Below are 24,349 nucleotides of genomic sequence, written 5' to 3' on the forward strand. Positions count from 1 at the left end.
AAATGACACTAACCCGTTGTATTTTTGAGCCAGTACTTGAACATCCAGTCACCACTTTAATAATTTGTTGAAGTGTATACCATTGCAGAGATAACTAGATTAAGCATGCTGGAAGGTGTAAATGTCTGGGTGTTCAGGGAGAAGTTTTGTACATCACTACCTAAGAGTAAAATCTAGAAAGCAATAATATTGATAGTTTTAGGTGCTGGTTGCCTGCACAAAACTTAAAATGGATACGTATTTAGTAACAAAACCATTTGTAGCTGTGTTATGTAGCAATTTTTTAAAATGTTCTAATGGCCATGTGAGATGACTTTCTGTTCTGCAGATGTGGAGGTAGTTGAGAGATTTGCCTCCCGGCACACTTGAAAATTATTATAGTATGATTCAGTAGCTTTGAAAAGAAAGTTATCTTTTTTTTTAACACTACTACAGTTGTATGATTTGATATCCATTTGTAATGAAGCATTCAGTGTTGGTTTTGTAAAAATCTTCTTTCCTGCTCTCCCGGCACCTGTTGTCTTGAGAGAATCTACAACAAACATAAGCCAGTACTTGGCCTCAAAACCAAGGGCGGTCTGTGCTTGCTATTACCTTTCTTCCTGAAAATTATTGGTGGCAAATCTGTGGCAGTTTTATGAGCGTTCAGGAAAGCAAATAATGTGTGAGGCTAACAAAAAATTATTTGTGTAGTCTTCAGATAAAGACTTGAGACGGTCATTAGATAAACAATCTACTGAGAGTGCAGGAGGGATCTATCAGTATGACAATTATGATGAAGTTGCTATGGACACAGAAAGTGAAACTAATTCGCCTGGTAAGTGTTAACTTACCTCATATATGTGGATTATAGTGTACACTGTTATTTTCCTAATGAAGCAATATTTAAACTTACATATTGCATACTGTTTTAGTTTACTGTTTTTCTTAACATTATGACTGCTACCTGAGAGGCTGTTTGAAAGACTATCATGTTCAAATTCAGTGGCTCCTCTACCGATCACGTATTTGCACTCAGACTAGTGTGTGGCACCATATGGCCTGGTGCTATGTCATATACTTGGAGGGAGCAATCCTATGGCTGCTAGTCAGTGGCTAGACGGCCATAGGCTATCCAGTTTTCCGGAAACCGACCTCGGAGCCCGCGCTCCGAGGTCGGTTCCCAGAGAACTGACCTCCCGCCTTCTTCCACTCTGCCTCGCAGGCAGCATGGAAAAGCCCTGTGCTCTGCGCTCGCAAGAGGAACACAGAGTGGCCAAAATGGCTCATTCCTGGAGGGCGTTCCGGGGCGGGGAGGACGGAAATGCCTGTATGACACATCCAATGTGTTGTACAGCAGCCTCCTCCCCTGCTCAGCCCTCCTGTGGCTAGACAGCCTCAATAGACAGCCTCAGTCTAGCCAAAAATGCAGGGCAGGAGTAGCAGGGAGGGAATTTTCCCCTCCGTGCTTCTCCTGCCCTGCTTTGGATAGGCGGTTGCTTTCGAGTTCAGAGGTGGCTGCCTATCTGCATAGGATTGCACTCTAATAGACCTATTGGTGTAGCTGTACTGAAATAGGAAAGAGGAAGTGTTGGCTAGGTTTGCATATGTTCTGTGTCACCGAGATGTTTGGCAATCAAGGCATTACTATTTAGAGCAGATTTGAATCCTCATCTGTCAATATTTTATTTTATTTATTTAAAGAAGTATAGGCCTCTAACAGTAAAACCCTCTCAAGGCAGCTTCTAGTAATCAATAAAACACGAATAATGCAAAATTTCAAAACACAAGTGCGAACCAGCAGATAAGACTAAAAAGCCAACCTAGTACACATATTAAAATCCAATAACAGTTACAGGTAAAATCATTTCTATTCAGCAGCCCAATAAACCAATTTAGCAGAAAGCCACTGAAAACAATAGGTTTTAAAATCTCTTCTAAAGGCTGTAGCACTCCAAGGTCTAGTGTGTTCCCTAGATGTGGGACCACTGCTAAAAAAAGCGCTCTCTCCTGTCTACCAACTTGTTGTTCTCAAGTTCAGAAGATGAACTCGGAGGCATAACAGGCTCTTGTGGTTGAATGTGGTCCTTCAAATAACTTTGCCCCAAACCATTTAAGATTTTAAAGGTTAGAACTTGCACTTTAATTTGGGGTTGGAAATGCATTGGCAATCAATGCAGCTGGTGCAGTATAGGTGTTGCATGGTCCAACCACTGTGCTCCCACCAGGAGTTGGGCAGCTACATTCTGCACTAGCTGAAGTTTCCAAACCATTTTCAAAGGCAGCCTACATAGAATGTGATACAGTAGTCCAGCTTGGATGTCAGTAGTGCATGGAGAAGTAGAACTTTGCTCTGAAAGGGCACTCAATATTTGTTTTTCTGTTTGTCATCTTGAGGACCATCTAAAAACATATTGTGGACGGCTGCTTAAGAATTGCTGACCTAAGTCCTCCTTGAGCTGTGTTAGGGCTGAGAATCTTCAAACTAGTTCTGTCTTTTGTTGGGTCCTTTTCATTTCAGTAAATACAATGGGAATCCAGTCTGCAGTAATGTGGGTTTTCCAGAAAATTTGAATTGTGAAAGGTTCAGCTCTTCTAAGTAGGTTGCAATCTAATTTAGCATGTTTGCTTGACTTAGTAAACGAAAGTTAAAAAGTATGCCATCTTAATGTTTACATATCAATATCACAAATGTTTTTCCAATTGTCAAAAGTAGTCCAACTTACTGGGTTGGATCCAATGGTGCCCTTGTGCGGGCGGCCCAGGCCAGCCAGCCCTGGTGTGTGCATGGCCACTTCTGCTGGTGGCTGTGTTGTAGCGCTTCCGGGGGCAAGTGCTGAAACAAGCGGAAACACTTGTTTCAGCTCTTGCTCTGGAGGCACACCGTTGCAGCTGCTAGTGGGCCTCGGCCGCCCACGAAAGGGCACCATTGGATACTGCCCAAATGTTTGAACTGGAGGGGAAAAATAAAGTGCACATAGCATAGTTTAAATCTTCTCTTCAAACAAATTGAAAGCTTTACTTGGAAATATTTTTTATTGGAATACTTGTGTTTTAAGGCACCTTACATTTTTCAGTGTTTTTTTTTTTTTTAACGAAGGTACTGGAAATGGATAACATACAAATTTTAGTATGCCTGAAAAGGTTTGTGCATAAATGTATGTGCTTTCTAGGGAAAGTCACCTAAAAATGTAATTATAACTTCGCTTTTAGATTTCACTGCTACTGTATCCATTATGTTCTTTGCTTTATGAAAACAATGCATTTCTAAATGTTTTCCATCCCATTTGTCTGTTAGTCTGTAAATCCTGTGGAAGTGAGTCATTCAGGTTTAAGTCAAACAGCTGTCTGATGTTTTTATAGATGCAAGATGTATTTGTAAAAACAGGTTTTACTTTATATTTGAACTTGACAAATATAATTGAAAATGCACCACTTGGAGCACACACCTAAGGGATTGTTTCTCAAAAGACAGACAAGACAATATATTATGCCTGGCTGGCAGGAGCCAGCCATGGTGGGAAGAAGACAGAGGTGAAAATGCCTCCTGTTCTTCCTTTTTTTTATTTAGGGTTTTAGCTAGATGAGCCTCTTAGCTCTTCTACCTGACCTACTTTGTTGTGGATGGGATGGATGATGGAGAGGCTTTAGGGTCCTACAGATCCTTGCCTTTCCTCCTCCCTTCCTTCCTGTCTACCATCCCACCCCCTTTCCCCTCTCCCTACCCTCTTCTGACATTGCTATTGTGATCTTGGAAGAGCAGGCCCCACACTGCTTTCTATGGCAGCGGGGTGGAGTTGGGGGAACTATCTGATCTCTGCTTCCTGCTCTTGAAGCGTAGCAGTGTCCTCAGCCTCAGGAGGAGGGGATTCCGACATATTCTACAGTCCCTTGGGACACTGTCCCAGAGACTGTAAATCTTGATTCTAGTATTTTTTCTTAAATTCCTTCTGTTCTTATCTACTTTAATTCTTAAATTGCTCTCTCTGGGTTGTGTTCTCAGACTAGTTTGCTTTCCATATAGTTAGCTATAGCCCTAGAAAGGAAGACTGAACTAAAGTATGTATGAACTTCAAAGTGGATATTGAACCTGTTAATCCTGTTTGGGATCAGGTATCTGCTTTGTCAGCCATTGATGCTGTAATTTTGTTGCTCTTAGCACTATTAGGTTTATAATACTTGGAAGCCTTATTAACAAGAGACATAAGAACTTTAGTGTACAATGAGGTATATGTTAAAAGAATAATTCTCAATTAGTATCTGAGATTTTTTCCATATCTTTCCATGGAGTGAGAGTATGTGCAGCATGCGCTGAGTGAAATTACTGCTTTTCTATTCTGTGAATTCATATTGTGTAAATCTTGGTTCCCATGAATGGAATAAGGTTGTACTAAAGTGTAGTAGCTCCTAAAAATAAAATGTCAGCTCATTTATGTGTGTTTTCGCTTTTCATAATCCGTTTGTAGCATCTTCTCCAGTACAGCCTCCATACTTTGAATGTCCAGTTGGATACTTTCCTCCTGCTGTTCCACAAGTCACACTGCCTGTTACACCACAGGCTTCAGTAAGTGATTTTTAAGATGAAATAGTTTTGAACTAGAAAAACCTGAAACTAGAAATATTATTAAGCTTTCTATATGTAAATTTGGAAGCCATTTGTATATTTGTATAAGGTTATCTTTTTGTTGGTGCATTTCTTATGGCCCTTGTGGAAGTTCTCGCTTTTGGTAACTAATGAAATGGAACTTGTGCTGAATTGAAATTATTTCTTGCCCTGTTCTTATCTCACTGCTTAGTGCTAGTACTAATGACCGCTGAGCACAGGCAGCTTCTGTGCTCTGTAGTTCTGCTGAAAATTTTAAAAATGTCCCTGAGGAATACTTCCCCAGTAACTACACACCTAGGGAACTATTCTATGGTGTCATTCTGCTAATCCAAGTGATGTGCTAGCATAAGGGACTTCTGGCGCAGTTAGCTGGCACAGCAGGATTCCCCAGAAAACCCATTGTTATAGCTAACACTGTTTGCATTGTGCTAAAGGTCCCTTGCACTAGTGCAACACATTTTACATTAACAGAATGACACCGTAGGCTACTGACCCTAGTTACAACTGAACTGTTATGCATTTTGTAGGTTGGTTTTTAATATTATTTGAAGCAGTAAGGATGCAAATCTCTACCCTCTAACCTAGGAGTAAGTTCTATTGAACTTAATGGTGCTTAGTTCTGATTAGATATGTATAGCAGCCTTCCTCAACATGGTACCCTTAGATGTTTTGGACTAGAACTCCTAGCATTCATGGCCATTCAGCATGCTGGCTGTGGCTGATGGGAGTTCAAGTCCAAAACATCTTGATGGCACCAGGTTGGGGAAGGATGATGTACAAGATTGCACTCTTAGTTACCTCATGTGATAAGTACTTATTCGTTAGCATACCTTAGAAAATAGTAGTTATCAACAGTGCATTATCTTGGGGTGGAATCCAAAGGTGACCTGCTGGTGGCCAGCAGCGCTGGTTCCTGGGGGTGCGTGTGTGGCCCCTATTGGCGGTGGCGGCAATGTAGCACTTCTGGGGGCAAGCCCCCAAACGACCAGAAACTCAAGTTACTGGAAGGTGCGACCTGCCCCTTCCAGAAACTTGCATTTCTGGTTGTTTGGAGGCTTTTCCCCAGAAGTGCTACACTGCCACCACTGGCAGTAAGGGCCGCATGAGTGCTTCAGGGGCCAGCTGTGTGTACACCGGGAACCAGCAGTGCTGGCCACCAGCAATAGGTCATCACCGGATCCTACCTTTGGCTTTTGGGATTGCTGTTAAGATCTTTTCTTTTAAGTGTCACATAAGTCTGATCTGATGCACTTAGCACATTCCCTGGGACAATCAGGTAGCAATTAAACTCTTGTTTTCCCGTCTTTGTGATGTGTTTTAGACTCTGCCACCAATTAGCCAATTGTATATAGAAGGAATTTCAAATGTTTCTTTGGAGCCCCTACCACCTCTTCCTCCTCTTCCACCTGAAGAACCTGAACAGCCACCAAAGCCTCCATTTGCAGATGAAGAGGAGGAAGAAGAAATGCTACTCAGAGAAGAGCTACTTAAATCTCTAGCAAATAAACGAGCTTTCAAACCAGAGGTATTTAGTAACATCTGAATATAACCACTAGATGGCAGTCCTGGTGCATCCTGATTTGCAATACACCAGACATGTTCTATGTGTGATTTTAGTTTGAACAAACGAATGGTAGTCCACAAATTAGACAACTTGAAGGCTGTGGGCAGTCTCCAAGTCATCTATACTTTTTCTTGTAAAAGAGGCGTACAGCTGTCATGGTTGAAGGATAAATTTGATTTAAGCTGAATAAGTTGCCTTATTCATTGATTGGTATGATCTCAGCTTTCCTTGCTGGAGAATTAATAAGATTATAACATTTCAGATTACTGAAACCTGAGCAGTGATAGCTTTACTTGGTGGTGATCTAATTTTAGTCAAATGGTGGCCACTTCCAAGCTTGGTGGGATTTGGTGACATTAAAGATTCATAAATCTAACTTGGCAACAACAGCTAACTGATCCTCACTCAGGTTGAGCAAGCATTTATAGATTTAAATATATAACCTTAACAACCGATTTGACAGAATACATAAGTGGCTTTTTGATATATTAATTAATGCTTGTTTTTTAACTAGGAGAACTCAAGTAACAGTGGTCCACCTTCACCCCCTTTCCCCATTAATTCCCATTCTGTGCCAAGAAGCAATCTTTCAGCAGTCAGTATTAATACAGTGTGTCAACCTCGTGTAAAGAACACAAAGATTATTAGAGTACCAAGACCCCCCCGAACAGTGATCACGGTAATGAAATATTTTTTTAACTGGCTTCATATGTAAAAGTGCTTTATATTTTATGGAACCATAATCTCTGTAAGGCACAGACTAAAGTGTAAACTCCTAGATATTTTGTTTGTGACTGAGGATACAATCAGAGTTTGACATCATGTCATGTGAAAATGATTAATATTTTTTTTCTGTAGCTTCCAAAGCACAAGTCAGTCGTGGTTACACTGAATGATTCAGATGACAGTGAATCAGATGCAGAACAACCTAACTCCACTATGACTGTGTTCGGTGGCCTAGAATCTATGATCAAAGAAGCTAGAAGAAGTGTGGAGGTAAACAGAGTGGTATGGGTGTGTAATTAACACATTTCTTTTAAAATTGTGTTCTGCTTGAGCGTTCAAAAATGGGTATGTAAAACAGTCTGTCTTGTCTAGATATAGACATAGATGTAGGAGAGCAGAAAAGTTTGGGTTAAGTCCTTGTCCTGGCTCAGAAGGCAAGGCAAGCAATTTCAGTATCCCCTTCCAGAGAAGAATTCTCCTAGTCCTTGGCTCTGATTTCTGACAAGAAGGAGCAAGGTTGTGTGGCTCTATAATTAAAGTGAGAGCCACTGCCAATCTTCATTTAAAAAGCACATTTTGTCTTATTTTTCCTTCCCACCTCTGATGTCTTCATTAGTTGGGGTGAGCCTAGGTTGCCTGTTTACTTGGGATCCATTCTAGAACGTAGTACTGTTTAGGAGCATCCTTATTCTGCCTGCACTCCTACCTCTAAATGAGAAAGGGAAGTTGAACCTAACCATGAAAGTTCCTTCTGTAAGGGCGCAATCCTATCGGGTTAGGTGTCTGCCTATCCATTGCAAGGCAGGAGAAGCACAGAGGGGATCGATTCCTCCGTGCTTCTCCTGCCCTACATTTGCAGCTACACAGCCGATTGCAGTTGTCTAGCCACGGGAAGGCGGAGCGGGGGAGAAGGCTGCCGGACGACACATAGGATGTGTCGTACCAGCATTTCCTCCTTCCCGGCCTTGGAATGCCCCATTTTGGCTGCTTAAGTCTTAGTCTATTAGTTAGTTCATTCTTGCAGAAGTTCTTTTCAAAACTGGGAGGGGAAAAATCCACTTCTGAAGGGGACATTAAAGTTGGTTGCTCCCTCCTTCTAAGTCAGACAAGATAACCTTCTCTATCCTGCTCCTCTTACCTCCTAAATAAAGTGTACTTTCATGGTAAATCCAACTACCTGCTCTTTAATAGCTTTAGGGTACAATCATATGCATATTTAGACAGAAAAAAGTCATACAGTTCCCAGCATTTTCCACCCAGCCATGGTTGGCTGGGGAATTCTGGGAGTTGTAGGACTGTTTTCTGTCTAAACATGCACAGGATTGCACCCCTAATTCTTTATTAAGGATCCTTTTTCTAATAGTGTTGGATCTTTCTATTGCAGGCATCAAAACCCAAAGCACCTTTAAAGTCAGAAAAAGAAAATAATCCTGTGAGAACTCCTGAGGCCTTACCAGAAGATAAAAGGATGGAGTATAGACTCCTGAAAGAAGAGATTGCCAGGTACATTGATGTTACATGGAAATAATCAAGAAAATCACTTTAAAATACTGCCATTTTAAAGCTCTCAATCTGAGGGAGCTGATCTGGTCATCCTTTAGTTTAGTTTATTTAGTTTATTTAAATCAGTTTTTGAGTTTATTTTTAAATTATTTTGTGTGATGACCCAATTCTAACTGATCAGTGATTTTACTTTCTCAGAAAATACTTCCTAATTTTTGTCTAAGTATATAAAATTTGAAAGTGTCTGTTTGCAGTTTTGAAAATAATGTGTTTTAAATCCTTTAGTCGGGAGAAGCAACGCTTGATAATATCTGAACCACTGAAGGCAAGTTCATCACCAGTGAACTCTGATGTGGAAGTTGAGGCGGTTGGTAGGATAGCACTAGTAACAAAACAAGTTACAGACGCAGAGGCAAAACTCAAAAAACACAAGTAAGTCTCCTCTTCGTAAAGTTAACTCTTCATAGCAAGGGCAAGACTAGCCTTTGATATTCTGCTGCCTACTGCAAAGTGTCTGTTTACCACTACAGTGTTGGCAAATTCCCCATAATTTTCTTCTTGCTATTGCTGCCTTAAGCTTTTCTCATCCTTAAAAGTTCTTCTCTGAATTTATTTCTGGGATATCAACAGCTCTTTTGAAGTGTGCACTATATTATCATACTTAACTAGTGAACAAACCCAAATTCAGATGGATTGGAATAGCCTTTTTTATATACAATGAAGACTTCAAGCAAATTTACATAGCAATCAGAGTTGGATGTATTGTTCCTGCCCTGTCTGAGTGAAGGCATGCCTGATGACACTCCTAGGCATGGCCCCTGCCATGGTGCACCCCATAGCACCCTGAGGGAGGGATCTGTCCACTCCATTCCCCTGGTGAGGGGCTGCTGCACAGCAGTGGTGGGGAGCAGGCATATTACTCCATCCCTTGGCCTCCTAATCTCCCGTGACTTCAGATGATTGACTGCAAAGCTATGCACAGGGAGATCTGCCCCAAGTGACTGAAGATGTTACTGCAGGCTTCAACAATATGGATACGTTTAAATTAATTAAAAAAAACTAATTAAAATTGATACATTTTAAAAACAAAATAATCCTGAGGTGCACACTCAGGATCCCCTTAGTATGCATGCCAGGTTTCAGTTGTCTAGGTTTCATAGATTTGGTACAGACCAACAGACAGACACCATATTCTGTTATGATAGTTTTTGAGTATGATACTTGAATTAAAATAGTTGTGCTTTCTCATACCATAGCCTCACATATGTGTCATTTGCTTAGTGTTTAAAACACTTCCTTTTAAGTGCAGTTTTATACTATTAGTGTGTCTGCACTTGACACGGAATACTATTAAGTGTTAGTATTATTTAACTGGCAGCAGCTAAGTATTTAGTTCTGTGCGCACACGTACTGTACCCATTTCTGGGAAGTCTATGTGGTATTCTGTCCTGCTACTAACATGGTACAAAACTAGACACATAAGTTTTCCCCTGTACTCTTATTATGGTGTATGGTAACATTTAAAATCTTATCTATTCCCAGTATCTGCCCTCTTTTTTCCCCTCAAGCAGCCAATGTTTAGTGGGTGCGAACCCAGTCAGTGTGACAAATGATGATATGAAAATGCCTAGACCTCGAATAGTTTTGATGGTGCCTCTGATCTTGTACAGTCTTTGTATATAGGAATGAATGTAAGAATTTAAGATGTACTTAAATTTACTTAAGAATGTAAGTTAAACAGAATTTAACTCTGTTCTCTTTAGACTTCTCTTGCTGAAGGATGAGTCTGTGTTGAAACATCTCCTACAACAAGAGGCAAAGAAGAAAGAGTCCGTTCGTCTTGCTGAAAGCAAGGTTGCTAAACTTAATGAGCAGCTGCAAGCAACGGAGAAGATATTAAATGCTAATAAGGTGTTTTTGAAGAAGCTTCAAGAACAAGTAAATTGGCTTTTTCTATGGCTGTGAAAATGTTCAGTCTTGTGTATCAGTAGTTTTTTAAGGCTGTCTGTTCTTACTAGACATGTTTGGGGTTTTATCAGTTTATTTTCTTTACGTAAATGCTTTGGGTCACATGTGGCATTTTCTGAAGAATGTTGAAACGTTTCAGATTCACAGAGTACAGCAACGAGTAACAGCGAAGAAAGCACTGGCATTAAAATACGGGGAAGAACTTGCACGAGCAAAAGCACTGGCTAGCAAAGAAATTGGAAAACGAAAACTTGAGCATGATCATTTTGGAGTAAGTTTGTTCTTGGAAACTTAGCAATTTTCAACTCTTAGTAAAAGCAAAAAGGATTGTTACATTAGGAATATTGACTAGCATTCAAGGAACCGTTCAACTACTTTCACATTCCCAAAGAGAGTTTGGGCTTGTTTCTAAACAGCAGCCCCCTTGCTGCATGGCAGACCACTTTTGAAAATTAGGAGACTTTCAAAAGCAGTATGTGATATGGCAGTGATTTGCTATTTAACAGTGTAAAAGTCCCACTGAGACAGTCTTAGGGTTGGGGTGCATGTACAGTAGTTTTTTGGATGCTGACCATTAAGGATTTAGGCCTTGCCTTTGCTTTGTATTGAATGAATAATGACGTTAACAGGAGTGTGACTCATCTTGCTGAGCTATGTTATGATGAAGCCTTCCTACAGGTTTTGTCCATCTTGTGAAACTGTTGTTCATAACTTTCAGAGAGCATGTTCAAACGGTCCCAATATATTTTATTCGAACAGATGCTCCTTTTTATCCTCAATCTAAAAGTTCCATAACAGCTTTTAAGTGGATTCCATAGGCTAGTTTGCATAAAACATACATATATTAAATGTACATCTTGGTTGCCAACCAGAAATTGATGATTACCAGGATCATGCCCCTCACCCAAAGGGGTAGGATCTTGTGTCTGACATTATGCTCCTCCAAAATATAACGTGAGGTCAATAGCTTGCACTCCTTTCCAACCCTAGGGTTTGAACTAGGGTGGGGGATTCCATGCAATGTGAAAAGTTGCCACTGCCCCTACTCCACGTGGAGCTCAATGGGGTGGAAGTGTAGTTTGGTTCCATGCTGGCTGGGCACTCAGTGTCCAGCCACTGCAGGGACAAGACTAAACACCTTCTCATTCTTCAGCCAGCTGGACAGAGCAGATAGACTGGGTTTGCACGACATGGTGAGCAACAGTGGGTTTTTCCAGAGCAACCTACTGTTGTTTAGTGTGTCGTCTGCAGGCAGAATGTGTCACCATGGTGGGTTATTAACCCACCCTGAAAACCAGTGCTCTCCAGCCAGGGTTATTTTACCTGTGATAGGTTAGCATGTCATGTACAAACCCACTGTAGGTAAGGGGCATTAGGCAGCGAGCTGCTTAGCAAGAGCTTCAGAAACCCCTGCTGCTCTTCCTGAGTGGGGCCGCAGTGACATTTGTGATCCTGGCCAAGGTGCTGCCCATGCCCCTTTCCGCTTGCCAGGGAAAGCCCCACCAAACAGCACCATGGAGAGGTGTCACAGGGACCCCCATTGCCCCTGCCAATCCCCCCTTCCCTGTTCCAGCCACGAGGTTGGAGCATTTTAAAAAGATTTCACAGCCCTGTTTTCCGCACAAATGGGGCTGCGAAAATTTTAAAAAGCGCCCTGTCCCCAAAATTGGATGGTGGAGGGAGGATCCCACCCCCTGCCATGGGCTCTTGGGGCAACAGAACCCATGGTTGGGAGTTGGGTTCCCTCCCATCCAATTTTCAGAAACGGCGCTTTAAATCCCTATGCAAACCAATGGAGAAATGACTGTGGGGGCAACATAGACCTGGGAATGAGACTTGGATTTTTTCCCCCACCCCCACTTTTGGGACAGGACACCTTTAAATCCATATGCAAGCCTATGGAAATTGTTCTCCATAGGCTCACATAGGGATTCAAAGCACCCCATCTCGAAGGTCTGATGAGGGGGGCGGGGAATCCAAGCCCCTGCCATGGGTCCTGTTGCCCCAAGAGCCCATGGCAGGGAGTGAAATTACCCCCCCCCCCCAATGTGATTTTGGGACAGGGCGCTTTTTTTCTTTTCGCAGTCCTGTTTTTGTGGAAAACGGGGCTGTGAATTTTTTTTGAAGGGAACCAATTGCAATCAGAGCCAGGAACGGGGACATGGCAGCAGACAAGATGGGTCTGCTGCTAGCTCCTCTGCAATGTGGGGTGGAGGACTGAGGAAGGGGGGTCGGGGGAAGAGGAGGCAACCAACCCACCCACAGTGGGTTGGTTGCCTGATCATCTGGTGGTGTGCTACTCACCCAGCATAGGTTGTTCACAACATCCCTTCCTGTGTGGCTAGCGTGTTGTGTGAACAATCCCAGAGAATGGTGGCTTCCTAGATACTAGATGGGGAGAGCAGAGACAGGCTTTGTGTCTGCACTTGCTGGGAACTCAAGAGTGGCCAGGAAGCACAGATAAAAGCCCACCCCCACTCCTCAGCTTGGAGGTGGATGGGAGAGGTGCAGGCTTGGGTTTTCTCTGTTCTTGTCAAGCTTCCCAGAGGTTGAATTAGCACTTGGCATGGTGAGCAAAACTGAATCCTTGTAAATATATTTAGGGCTCAATCCTATGCATGTTTAGACAAAGAAAAGGCCTCCAACTCCCAGCATGCCACAGCCCGCAATGCTGGCTGTGGCATGTTGGGAGTTGTAGGTTTTTTCTGTGTCTCAACATGCATAGGATTGCGCCCTTACTGTAGTATAATTTTATTGAATCTCTAAGATAACATGCCACTGGATTTGTGGCAAGTCATGGTGTGCTTTCCCTGTTGTATGTGTAAATTCTCCGGCAAAAATTTAGAATGTGAAGTTAGTAAAATGTTGTGTTTTATGTTGTTGGTAACTGAGTAAGCGTGAGAGATTAAGTATTTTGAGTGTGTTTCTTGGCAGCCAAACAAAATACTGAAAATGGAGAAATCTCCTTCCTCAAGCCCCAAAAAACATTCAGCAGAGCTGATTGCACTGGAGAAAAAGAGACTACAACAACTACAGTATGAGTATGCTCTAAAAATTCAACAACTAAAGGAGGCCCATGCACATCAGACTAAGGACCGATCAAATATTCTCCCTGTTGCAGAAGAGGAACCTGAATTTGCACTACCTCAACCCTCCCTTCATGATCTAACACAAGACAAATTGACCTTGGATATCGAAGAGAACTATTTTGATGACGAAATTTTGTCCAGCTCCAGTAGGGAACGAAGGAGGTCTTTCAGAGAATCAAATTCTTTTACCAAACCTAATCTTAAGCACACAGACACTCCCAAACAAGAAACTACAAACAAACTTTCTAAAAAGGCACTAGAGGAACCAGAGCTCTTTTTGGGTCTCAATATTGATGAACTGAAAAAACTTTATGTGAAAGCTGATGGTTTGAAAGATGTGTTGAGAAAAAATACAACACTCTTAATTTCTAATGAAGAAAAGTTACGTGGTCAGGTAATTCTGTTTTAAATAATACTAACATAATATTTTTTTGATGGATCACTGTGGCTTGAGGCTTCTTGTGATAAAAAAAATACCCATACTCATATACGCATCTCTTTCCTAGGAAATAACAGTGGATGTAGACCCCTTCACAGCTCCAAGTAAACACACAGAAGGAAAGCCGTATCCATTTGGACCATATCATAGCCCTCTTCTTGTTTTTAAATCTTACAGGTATGAATTCTCTCATTGTTAAAGATGGTATACTACAATCAGCACGTTATTGTAAGGCTGCTTTGGGTGTGGATGGGGATTACTAATGTTATTAGAAAATGTCTTGGCATGGAAAGGCAAGGTAGGGGCTGGAGAGTCAAGGGAGCAATAGAGTGGTACTGGAGAAATAGAACTGTAGAAGCATAGCTCTCCTGAAAAAGTATAACGAGCACTTAGCACTTGGCTGATAACTCAGCATTCTGAAAAACCTGCTAGACCTTGTTCCCTTCATATGAGGGAGGCTGGCAGAGCAATCTTAAGGAAAATCTCTGTGCTAGCAATTGAACGGAGCCTCCAAAGGAGAAAGATTAATGAAGCAATGTTTATTAATCAGCTGAAACCTGATAACAGTGTGAAGGTTGAGATGAAACAAGCCATGATGATATTAATGTGGCTTGATTGGCTGTTGAATACAGATGCTGATGCTGCGTATTAATCTTTGTTTCCCCCACTGAGGTTTGGCCTGTTCCTGATTGGTTCTGGTTCAGTTTATACGTGGTATTGTAGCATACTCTTTATTTGTGACTGAAGCTGGTGTTTTATGCCAAAATATTTAACATTTTAAAATCTGTTTATAATTTTTTTAATCTATAAATTTATAAACTTGATGCAGTATCATTGGTTGTTTGTTTTGTTATCTGTTATATTTGTTATAAAGAGGCCTTTATATCTGTTCTATTCAAGCAAAACACCTGGTTCCCTCATGAGTAAGGGAGAGGGCCTGTAGTGACCTGTGTGTTCAGGCACGTGCAAAAATCACCATTGTGTGATCTGCAGGACTTTGCATCCCCTGCACAGCCCCTATTAGTGAAAGCAGCACCCTACAGTGTTGGGTGGGCATAGTTTTTGTCCACAGTGCAGTGCTGTCCTAAGTGTACGACTTTACTTTTCCCCTATAGGACATACCTGCCATGCACATCTGTGGCAAACAGAGGTACATTTGGGTAAACCATTGAGGTGGGGGGCAAAACCTCCCCTCATCTGGTGATCTGGGACCACTGATCACAGCTTCCTTTATTTCTCCCATTTGAAGTTGAGAAGGGCCATTGGGAACAACCTGCTGATTAGCTGTGTGTGTATTCCCACCATGTGTTTTTTCTTGGTCACTCCAGAGAAGAGGTTTGAAATTCATGGACTGCCACGACTGTTTGTGTTACCCCCTGTAATCCCCTCAAAAACCCAACAATTCTGCTGGAAAACAAGGCGTGCAGAGAGCATACGCCTTGTTTCTCAGCAGAATGGTGCTCCCAACAGCCTGCCAAACAGTTGTTTGTTGTGCTGATGGGAGTACAGTTCTGCTATGAAGCAGGGTGCACACTCCCTATTTCCCAGGAAAATTGCTGTTTCTGCAGAGAAAAAGAACATGAGGCTTCCCTCATGTTCTCTGTCTCTTGGGAGTCCTCTTCTGCAGACAGCCCACCAACAGGCCCCATTCTGTTGGGAAACAAGGCACTCACTCTAGGTGCCCTGTTTCTCAGCAGAATTGCTGGGATTTTGTCAGTTGCTTCTGGCGTTCTTGAGGGTGGGAGGGGTGCAGCCCCTGCAGGGTTCCAGGGGGGCCAGTGAGGTCCACCAAGCCCTGGAAGTTGCCCACCCCTGCTCTTGAGTGGGACAGAGGAAGGTTAGACATATCTGCTGACAATGCACAAATAATGGCACATGGTCTACTCACTTGAGCTGTGTAACCTGAAAATAGTACAGTCATGCCAGATGCTTATTCTACATTACACCGTTCATATGGGTAGACCACATATTGCTTAACACTCAAGGCAGCCTGCATAACCTCATGCCTTTGAGATATTTTACAACTCCAGCTCCTATCAGTACTGGCCAGCATGGCCAGTGACTAGGGATGAAGGAAGTTGTAATCCAAAACATCTGGAGATACCAGGTTGGGAAAGACTCGATCAAGGCCTCTTATATGAGCAGTTAACTGTACATGTAAGCAGCATAATCAAGGAACCCAAGAACTGGCTTTTAAGTATATGACTGTCAGGTAATCAGTAATGAAGCTTTCTACCAAATGGAATTGAACAATTAATCTTGTAATGATTTGATTTTACATAGCTCTTGGTTGTAGGAAACATGAATTTAAGGTAGTTGCCACGCTGGGAAGGATTCAGCAGTGTCCAGCTGCTAGCTCTATGTACATCGTGTTAGTGTTGGTTTCAGCTAGTGCAATGTAAATAACACTAGCTTCCAGAACTGTTGGATCCTTCCGTGTGTGTGTGTGTGTGTGCGCGCGCGCGTGTGTTGGGTGTCTGAGAGGAAGAGAGAGAGATTCAGCATTGTAATACACAGCATTGATTTAACTTCCCTCTGCTGATATCCTTCTAATATAGCTTTTGAGATATTAAACAGATAATGCGATGCATTATTCTATCTCTATTTATCTAATTTAGATCAAATGTGATAATGTGCACAGACTTGTACATCTTCCCAGTTGATAGTTCCAATACCCAGCTGACCTGGCATTAAAGAGTCCTGTGCAGGAAAGAAAAAACAAGCCCTTTGGGCTTGAACAACAGGTGGTGCTACATATCTGCTTATGCTTATCTTTCAAAAGTGAAGTGATATTGGAGTCAAATTTAGTACCTTCATCATATTTGCTTTTTAAAGAAAGAGCTACTCTTCTTGGCTTGAATATAAACATCTTATATTTTATTTACCCTTTTTAGGTTTAGCCCTTATTTTCGAACAAAAGAAAAGCTTTTCCTCAGTTCAGTATCCTACAGCAATATGATTGAGCCCAAACAGTGTTTCTGCCGTTTTGATCTAACAGGCACGTGCAATGATGATGATTGCCAGTGGTGAGTTGATGATCTCCCTCTTCCCCTTCCCCATCTTCAGTTGAGCAATATCTTCCTCACAGGTTATTGCCCCAGGAATCCAAGCAAATTTTATCATTTGATTAAGGAAGCTTTTCATTACAGATTTAACTGCTTAAGGCTGGACCGGAAAATAAAAATTCTAAGGGATGGTTTAACAAAAAAACCCTTTCACATCTGTATCCTGCCCTACCTCGAAAAATTACTTGCAGGGCTGAGAAGATACTAATGTATGTTTAAAGAAATCAATTATAGTAACAACATATATGCACAAAGTGCAATAGTCAGTATTCTTAGCTGCCCAACAGCACAAAGTCCTAGAATGCCTGCCAAAAGATTTAATCATCTTCCTGAAGTTCCATATGGAAGAATCTCCCTTGGAAACTGATGCTTAGCTACTGCAAGAAGAGAGTTTTACACATTACTTGTATGGAAACATACAGGTGGCTGCTCGATCTGTTATTTCGTGTGTAGCACAATATGTTTTGATGCTGCTAGACCATAAAATATCTACTGTACCCCCCTTCCTGCAAAATAGAATCCAGAGGTTTGGGAAAAGAGTTATATACAATGTTAATGTTAGTGGACATCCACTTGTACAGTGGGAGTTTCGCTCCCCCCCCCCCCCCCGGCCACTTCCCCCAAATCTGCTCTGGAGGGTTGGGTGACTCTTCAGAGAAGATCTTGGCTGCCTTCGGGGGTGGGGGGGATTTGATCCGCCAGCATTGTCTCTTCCGCTGTGGAAGGGCACCATCGGATACAACTCACTATGGAAAGAGCTGTGCTCCCAACTTACCATAGTTCTAATTTCTCCCATAGCCAGAATTTGGAACAGGGCTCTTACAGAAGTTTTCATGAATGAGGTGAGAGAGGTTGTACAGGGAAAGAAAGTTGATGCTATTACTTTTGTTTCGTTTTTACAGAGCACTTTGAATTTGCAGAGTGCTTTGTAATGGTGACAATAACTCCTTGAGGCTGTTCACCAATTCTTATTTTATATACGTTCTTTGGTTTTTATATTGCATGGAGGTTGAAATCTGTTTCTTATTTAATCTTGTTCACAGGATTAAATTGGAGATTATCAACTGCTGTCTTGAGGGGCTGGATCCAGCCCTCAAAACATTTTCCGGCTGCTGGCAGCCCTTTCAAATTGGCATTTTGTCTATTACCTGTCACACAACTGATCTGTTTAAACTTCTTAAATTATAACAAATGTTTGAGAACAGGATACCCTCATTATCTCAGTGCTATTCAAAATTCAGTTTGCTTCTGAGTAATATACATTTCAGAAGAATTCTGTAATATACCAGGATTACTGAAGTCAATCCTCCATGAGGGATCATGGGCTACTGAATATGGGAGAGTAGTGTATGCTGTTTCTGGCAGGAGGGCTCATTAATCCTTTATACTTAGAACTGTATGCTCTTGATACTTGGAACAGTTTTTAATGTTGTTATTTAAAAGTAGCATTCATATCCTTTTGATATAATGTCCATGGAGTCTTTTTTCTTCAGCTGTTTTAAGGTTATTTCTTCTTTTTAGGCAACATGTGAAAGACTACACTCTCAGCCGAAGACAGCTGTTTGAGGATGTTCTTTCATACAATTTAGCTTTGATAGGCTGTTCAGAAAACAGCACTGATGAAGAAATAAGCACTGCAACCGGTGAGTATGTTGGTATCATCAGCAAAGCAATTAAATTCTGATGTTTTCACCCTATTTAGTCTAATTTTTAAAAGTTATTTTTATGTTGATGTAGGAAGCAAGCAGCTTTCTAATATTTGCTTCCATTCTTTACTGTAATAAGGTTAACCAAAGTGTATTTCAACATTCTGCTGAACCTTAGTCTTATGTAAGCCTGTAGTTCCTTTGTAGTCCTCACCAATTTAAACTTAACAAAGAATTCAAACTTCAAAAAAGTGAAAAGTACTCGAACTTCTATTGATTGTCACTGGTGCCACCATTTTAAAACCACTGGCAGCATTCAGACTTTTTTCAGAGTTCTGTGTGGATTTCTTCTCGGATTTATGAATGCATACAGTTACAGCAGCATATGTCTTAGATATTGCTACAATCTCATTTCAGAAAAATACGTTGAAAAACTTTTTGGTGTAAACAGAGATCGTATGGCAATGGATCAAATGGCTGTTCTTCTTGTTAGCAATGTCAATGAAAGCAAAAGTCATAGTAAGTAACTTTAGAATATCTCAGTATGACTTTTATTTATGTGTTAGGCTTTACCATACACTCCACATCAGTATATAGTGGTTCTTACAAAATGTTTTACCTCAATTCTACTTTTGTTTCATAATAGCCCCTCCATTTACAACTTGGAAAGAAAAAAGGAAATGGAAACCCAAGTACTCCAAAAAAATTCCTTTGGACAGCGATACCAGCAATGAAGAGGAGCAGTCCTCTGGCCCTATTAAATATGGTAACATTAATGTAATGCAGTTTAATCTGGGGTGTAGGTCAATCACAGAACGTACAGAATAACATTTATACTTGAATTCATTTACTTGACTTCCTCTTAAATTTGTCCCATAATAATAAATCTAATCGTAGACACTTAAGCAGCAATCCTATGGCTCCTAGACTGCGTCTGAGGGCCATAGGATATTGGGAATTTCTCGTTCCGAGGCCATAGACAATGCTGTGGAGGGTAAAATTCCTGCTCGAATTTCAGTCCCTCCCAGCCCTTGCAGAGAGCTCCACAGTGTCTCCTCTTCCACAGTTGGTGTTGCAGCATTGGAAGAGGACAGGGAGGAAGGAAATGGGATGTGCCAGTGAATAGGAAGGCAAGGGGTTGTGGTTCCTCCATCTCTGCCCCTAGCCAGGTAGGCGAGCTGGACATATTCAGAGCCCCATTTAGCTCAAAATACAAAAAAGGAGGATGGAGAGGCTGTAAAAGTTTCCATCATTCCTCCTACCTTGCCTGGCTTTTGCAGCAGGGCTAAGATCAATCCTGTAGGTTTGTTGTTGTTCAGTTGTTAAGTCGTGTCCGACTCTTCGTGACCCCATGGACCATAGCATGCCAGGCCTTCCTGTCCTCCGCACTCTCCTGGAGTATGCTCAAGTTCATATTCATTGCATTGGCAATGCTATCTAGCCATCTCATCCTCTGCCATCCCCTTCTCCTTTTGCCTTCAATCTTTCCCAGCATCAGGGTCTTTTCTAGGGAGTTTTCTAATCGCATTAGGTGGCCAAAATATTTGAGCTTCAGCATCTGTCCTTCCAATGAGCAGTCAGGGTTGATTTCTTTTAGAATTGACTGATTTGACCTCCTTGCAGTCCAGGGAACTCGTAAGAGTCTTCTCCAGCACCACAGTTCAAAAGCATCAATTCTTCGGCGCTCAGCCTTCCTTATAGTCCAGCTCTCACAGCCATATGTTACTACTGGGAAAACCATAGCTTTGATTATACGAACCTTTGTCGGCAAGGTGATGTCTCTGCTTCTTACTATGCTGTCTAGGTTGGCCATAGCTTTCCCCCCAAGGAGCAAGCGTCTTTTAATTTCATGGCTACAGTCACCGTCTGCAGTGATCTTGGAGCCCAAGAAAATAAAATCCGTCACTGCTTTCATTTCTTCCCCTTCTTTATGCCAGGAAGTGATAGGGCCAGATGCCATGATCTTCGTTTTTTTAATGTTGAGTTTCAAACCAGCTTGTGCACTCTCCACTTTCACCCTCAACAAGAGGCTCTTTAGATTTCTTCGCTTTCTGCCATTAGGGTGGTATCGTCTGCGTATCTGAGGTTGTTGATAATTCTCCCGACAATCTTAATTCCGACCTGTGGTTCATCCATCTTGGCGTTTCTCATGATGTACTCTGCATATAAGTTAAATAAGCAGGGCGACAATATGCAGCCTTGTCGTACTCCTTTCCCAATTTTGAACCAATCGGTTGTTCCATGTCTGGTTCTTACTGTTGCTTCTTGACCCTCGTACAGGTTTCTCAGGAGACAGGTAAGGTGGTCTGGTACTCCCATCTCTTTCAGAATTTGCCACAGTTTGTTGTGATCCACACAATCGAAGGCTTTAGCGTAGTCAATGAAGCAGAAATAGACGTTTTTCTGGAATTCTCTTGCTTTCTCCATGATCCAGCGAATGTTGGCGATCTGATCTCTAGTTCCTCTGCCTCTTCGAAACCCCGCTTGTACTTCCGGTGGTTCTTGGTTCGCATACTGCTGAAGCCTAGCTTGTAGGATTTTGAGCATAACCTTGCTCGCATGTGAAATGAGCACAATTGTACGGTAGTTTGAACACTCTTTGGCATTGCCCTTCTTTGGAATTGGAATGTAAATATTTAGGAAGCAACTAGGGAGCACGTAGAGTTTCTATGGGCTATATCTTATAAGGGATTAGTTGATATGGCCTTGGTTCTGAAGACAGAGCATGCTTAGTGGGCCAGTCCTGTGACTGTGTCGGTCAGTCATATTAATGGCACTTTGCTTTAGCAATAACTATAAGAATCTGTGAAAAATCAAAATGATAATGTTTAGTCAAACTTCCAGTAGAAATTATTATTACTGCTGGCCACTGCCATTTTGGCTGTTCCATTTTAAAGTAAACCAGTTTTCGATAGAAAACACAAAGTTTGTTTTGCTAAGAAAATCACTCTGCCTTTCTGCACCGATGTGTTTAGCTTGAAGTATGTTCTTCACACAGAGGACAATATCCTATGGGGCTGCTCCACCACTATTGGGTTTGTTACTTTTGCGCTTCTTAAAATAACCCCAGAAATGAGTGGAAATAGTCATTTCTGGATTGAGACAGGTCAGCAGAGCTCACTTCTGCAAACTCTGCTGACCTTCCCCATTCTGGAAACTAGCATTTTTGCTCCTTTTGGGTTATTTTTAGAAACGTGAAAGACCTGTTGTGTAAGTGGCCTTTCCTGCAAGCGCACAGGCACAATAGGGTTCTAGCCAATAGTAATAAATATCCTCAACTTACAATGCAGATTTGTTTCAAATCTGAAAAATGTGGCCATTTTGAAAAATGTTTTTATTTGCAGCTCCTGCAGTAGAAAACAAAACAAATGTCCCTGCTCTGGATGCTGTTGTGACCCCTGATGATGTGCGATATTTTACAAACGAGACTGATGATATTGCAAACCTGGAGGCGAGTGTACTTGAGAACCCGTATAATGTTCAGCTTTGGATCAAATTGGCCTATAAATATCTGAATCAAAATGAAGGGTAGGTGATTCTTACTAAGCAAACAAATCAGTTGCACTTTTTGTCTAAAGCTTCTCACCTGTGCTGCTGTAATCGGGTTTTCTCACTAGCATCAAAGGGCTCTTTGTTTCTTTGGCCAAGCTACAAGTAGGTTATTGTTTAAAAGCAGTTGGGAAAAAAATGATTAGCTCTTTCACTGTGCACACAGTGCAGACTAAGTGTAATAAAGTATTCTGACACTTTAAATCAAAACATGCTTCATTTCAGTAATACAAGGAGAACTCGTGTTCTAAAAAGAGCAAGTTACACAATTCAGTGGATTTCTAAAGTTATGGGGAAATAAAAGTGTTCTTTTCTTTTTTTAATTCATTATGATAAAGCAGGAAATATCTGTCTCAAGCAAGATGACATCTCAGAAACAACTTACACAAGAAGTCTTATCTTCCCAGCAGAAACTACCAGGCATTTTGAGAGTACTGACAGCAAACCACAGTTGTGGCACAGTATCCACAAGTGCCCTAGAGTTACTTTGCAAGTTCCCTGTTCGGCAGCTTCTCCCCCCCCCCCCCCCCCGCTTCCAGACCCCTCAAACTGTTACAAATACCAAAGAGGAAAACTCATGTAGGGGGGTTGGGGAGAGCTTCTGAGGGGGAAATCCGTGTGAGCTCAGGATTGTACCATTAAACAAAATGTGAACATGAATGTACAATATTTTCTTGTTTCCCTTTCTTATTGAAGATCATCCTCGGAATGCTTGGATTCTGCTTTAAATGTTTTGGCCCGAGCACTAGAAAATAACAAAGAAAATTCTGAAATCTGGTGTCATTACCTTAAGCTATTTTCCAAAAGAGGAAATAAGGAAGAGGTGCAAGAAATGTGTGAGACAGCAGTGGAATATGCCCCTACTTACAAAATCTGGTGGACTGTAAGTTTGATCTCTGGAAAAGCTACATGTACAAGAAAACGAAACATCTTCAAGTATTTTAAGGGTTTATTACATTGTAACATCCTTTATGTTTTTAATTCAAGAGCTTCCACTGAACAGTTTTTAAAGCTCATAATTTGTGTTTCTACTTGATTTCGCTTATTGGATTTACTTTTTTCTGACACAGGGAATATAGAACCTCAGAAAATATGCCAGACATATTTGCTGGAACCTTTTGGGGCTCATTTCCCATCACCTTGTGCCCCTTCTAAACAAAGCACCGTATGCTTCCAGAGTAATAGTGCAAGTGGCTGCAGTTAAAAGCAAATATCTGAGATTTTCCTGTGCATACATAGGAGTGCATTAGGCACATTCATGGAGCTCTTTGGATCCTAAAAGAAAATGAGATGAAACCTCAAAGGTATACACCATGCACTGGAAATACGTTGTTTAGCCCAATGCATTTCAGTTTGATGGCTCTTCTTCAAAGGCACTGGTTAAACAAAGCAGTCTTCTTTACTGTCTCAGGGTGACTTTGAATTGAAACATTTTGGGTTAAATATAACATTTCTAGCGCACCTTTGAGGTTTCCCCCTTTGTTTTTGCATCTGATGCCCACCCTCCTTTCTTTCCTCTTTCTATCCTGGCTGCTGTGTTTAGATTTCTGTTTGGTAGAAGATCAAATATAAAAGTAATATTTCTGAGGAGATCATAGACTTTTATGAGAAAGAACATTGGACATTTTTAGAAACCTTTGTAATTTTCAAGTTCTAGTATATTGAGTTTATACGAACAGAAAAGGAATGATTCTTACACCTAGTTTGCTGTAAATATGTTTTTTTCCCTTAACTGCTGTTCAGTTTCTAAATCTGGAAAACACCTTTGATGGAAAGGATTATGTATGCAGAAGAATGCTACAATTCCTAACAGAAACTCCAAAGTGTGAGGAGAACATGGATTTTCGGTCCTTTCAGTTGCTGGAGATGTTGCTGTATAGAGTTCACCTAAGTCTCTTTACTGGGAAACATCAAAATGCTGTTGCATTATTCCAGGTATTCGCTTATTTTTTAATATCATGTTACATTGGTTGTATTTTTATCCAAATGATTCTGACATTAGTGTGTTCAGTGATGGCATTTATCCTAGGCATCTTTGCGGCAGAACTCATTTCCTTGCTTCCTACATCAGCACTCATTCTGCAGTTGGTCCACTGGTGTTGCTGGCTCCCAAGGGAAACCCCTCCCCCATATCAGATTGCCAAATTGAATTAATTTTCTGAGCCCTTATGAGCACGGTAACACATTTTTATTGTTTATTTTTGGTGGAGTTGTG

The 24,349-nt window shown here is 41.4% G+C and overlaps 1 protein-coding gene across 3 annotated transcripts in view; it reads left to right on the top strand.

Moving 5' to 3' along the window:
• Positions 1–24,349, top strand: part of ZFC3H1 (zinc finger C3H1-type containing) — a 53,646-nt gene that overhangs the window by 14,410 nt on the left and 14,887 nt on the right. For all 3 annotated transcript variants that reach the window (XM_084810486.1, XM_084810487.1, XM_084810488.1), the window contains 18 exons: positions 694–817; positions 4,446–4,543; positions 5,907–6,110; positions 6,664–6,828; positions 7,008–7,145; positions 8,260–8,378; positions 8,664–8,810; positions 10,142–10,316; positions 10,486–10,617; positions 13,281–13,829; positions 13,942–14,051; positions 16,769–16,900; positions 18,461–18,582; positions 19,003–19,104; positions 19,232–19,351; positions 21,930–22,113; positions 22,831–23,017; positions 23,878–24,069. In XM_084810486.1, coding sequence (XP_084666612.1) covers positions 694–817; positions 4,446–4,543; positions 5,907–6,110; positions 6,664–6,828; positions 7,008–7,145; positions 8,260–8,378; positions 8,664–8,810; positions 10,142–10,316; positions 10,486–10,617; positions 13,281–13,829; positions 13,942–14,051; positions 16,769–16,900; positions 18,461–18,582; positions 19,003–19,104; positions 19,232–19,351; positions 21,930–22,113; positions 22,831–23,017; positions 23,878–24,069 — 3,000 coding nt within the window. The remainder of the gene's footprint in view (positions 1–693; positions 818–4,445; positions 4,544–5,906; positions 6,111–6,663; positions 6,829–7,007; positions 7,146–8,259; positions 8,379–8,663; positions 8,811–10,141; positions 10,317–10,485; positions 10,618–13,280; positions 13,830–13,941; positions 14,052–16,768; positions 16,901–18,460; positions 18,583–19,002; positions 19,105–19,231; positions 19,352–21,929; positions 22,114–22,830; positions 23,018–23,877; positions 24,070–24,349) is intronic.

Source organism: Heloderma suspectum, chromosome 7 (genome assembly GCF_057233095.1).
Source record: "Heloderma suspectum isolate Gila_16-S chromosome 7, 16-S_ref, whole genome shotgun sequence".
Classification (NCBI taxonomy): Eukaryota; Metazoa; Chordata; class Lepidosauria; order Squamata; family Helodermatidae; genus Heloderma; species Heloderma suspectum.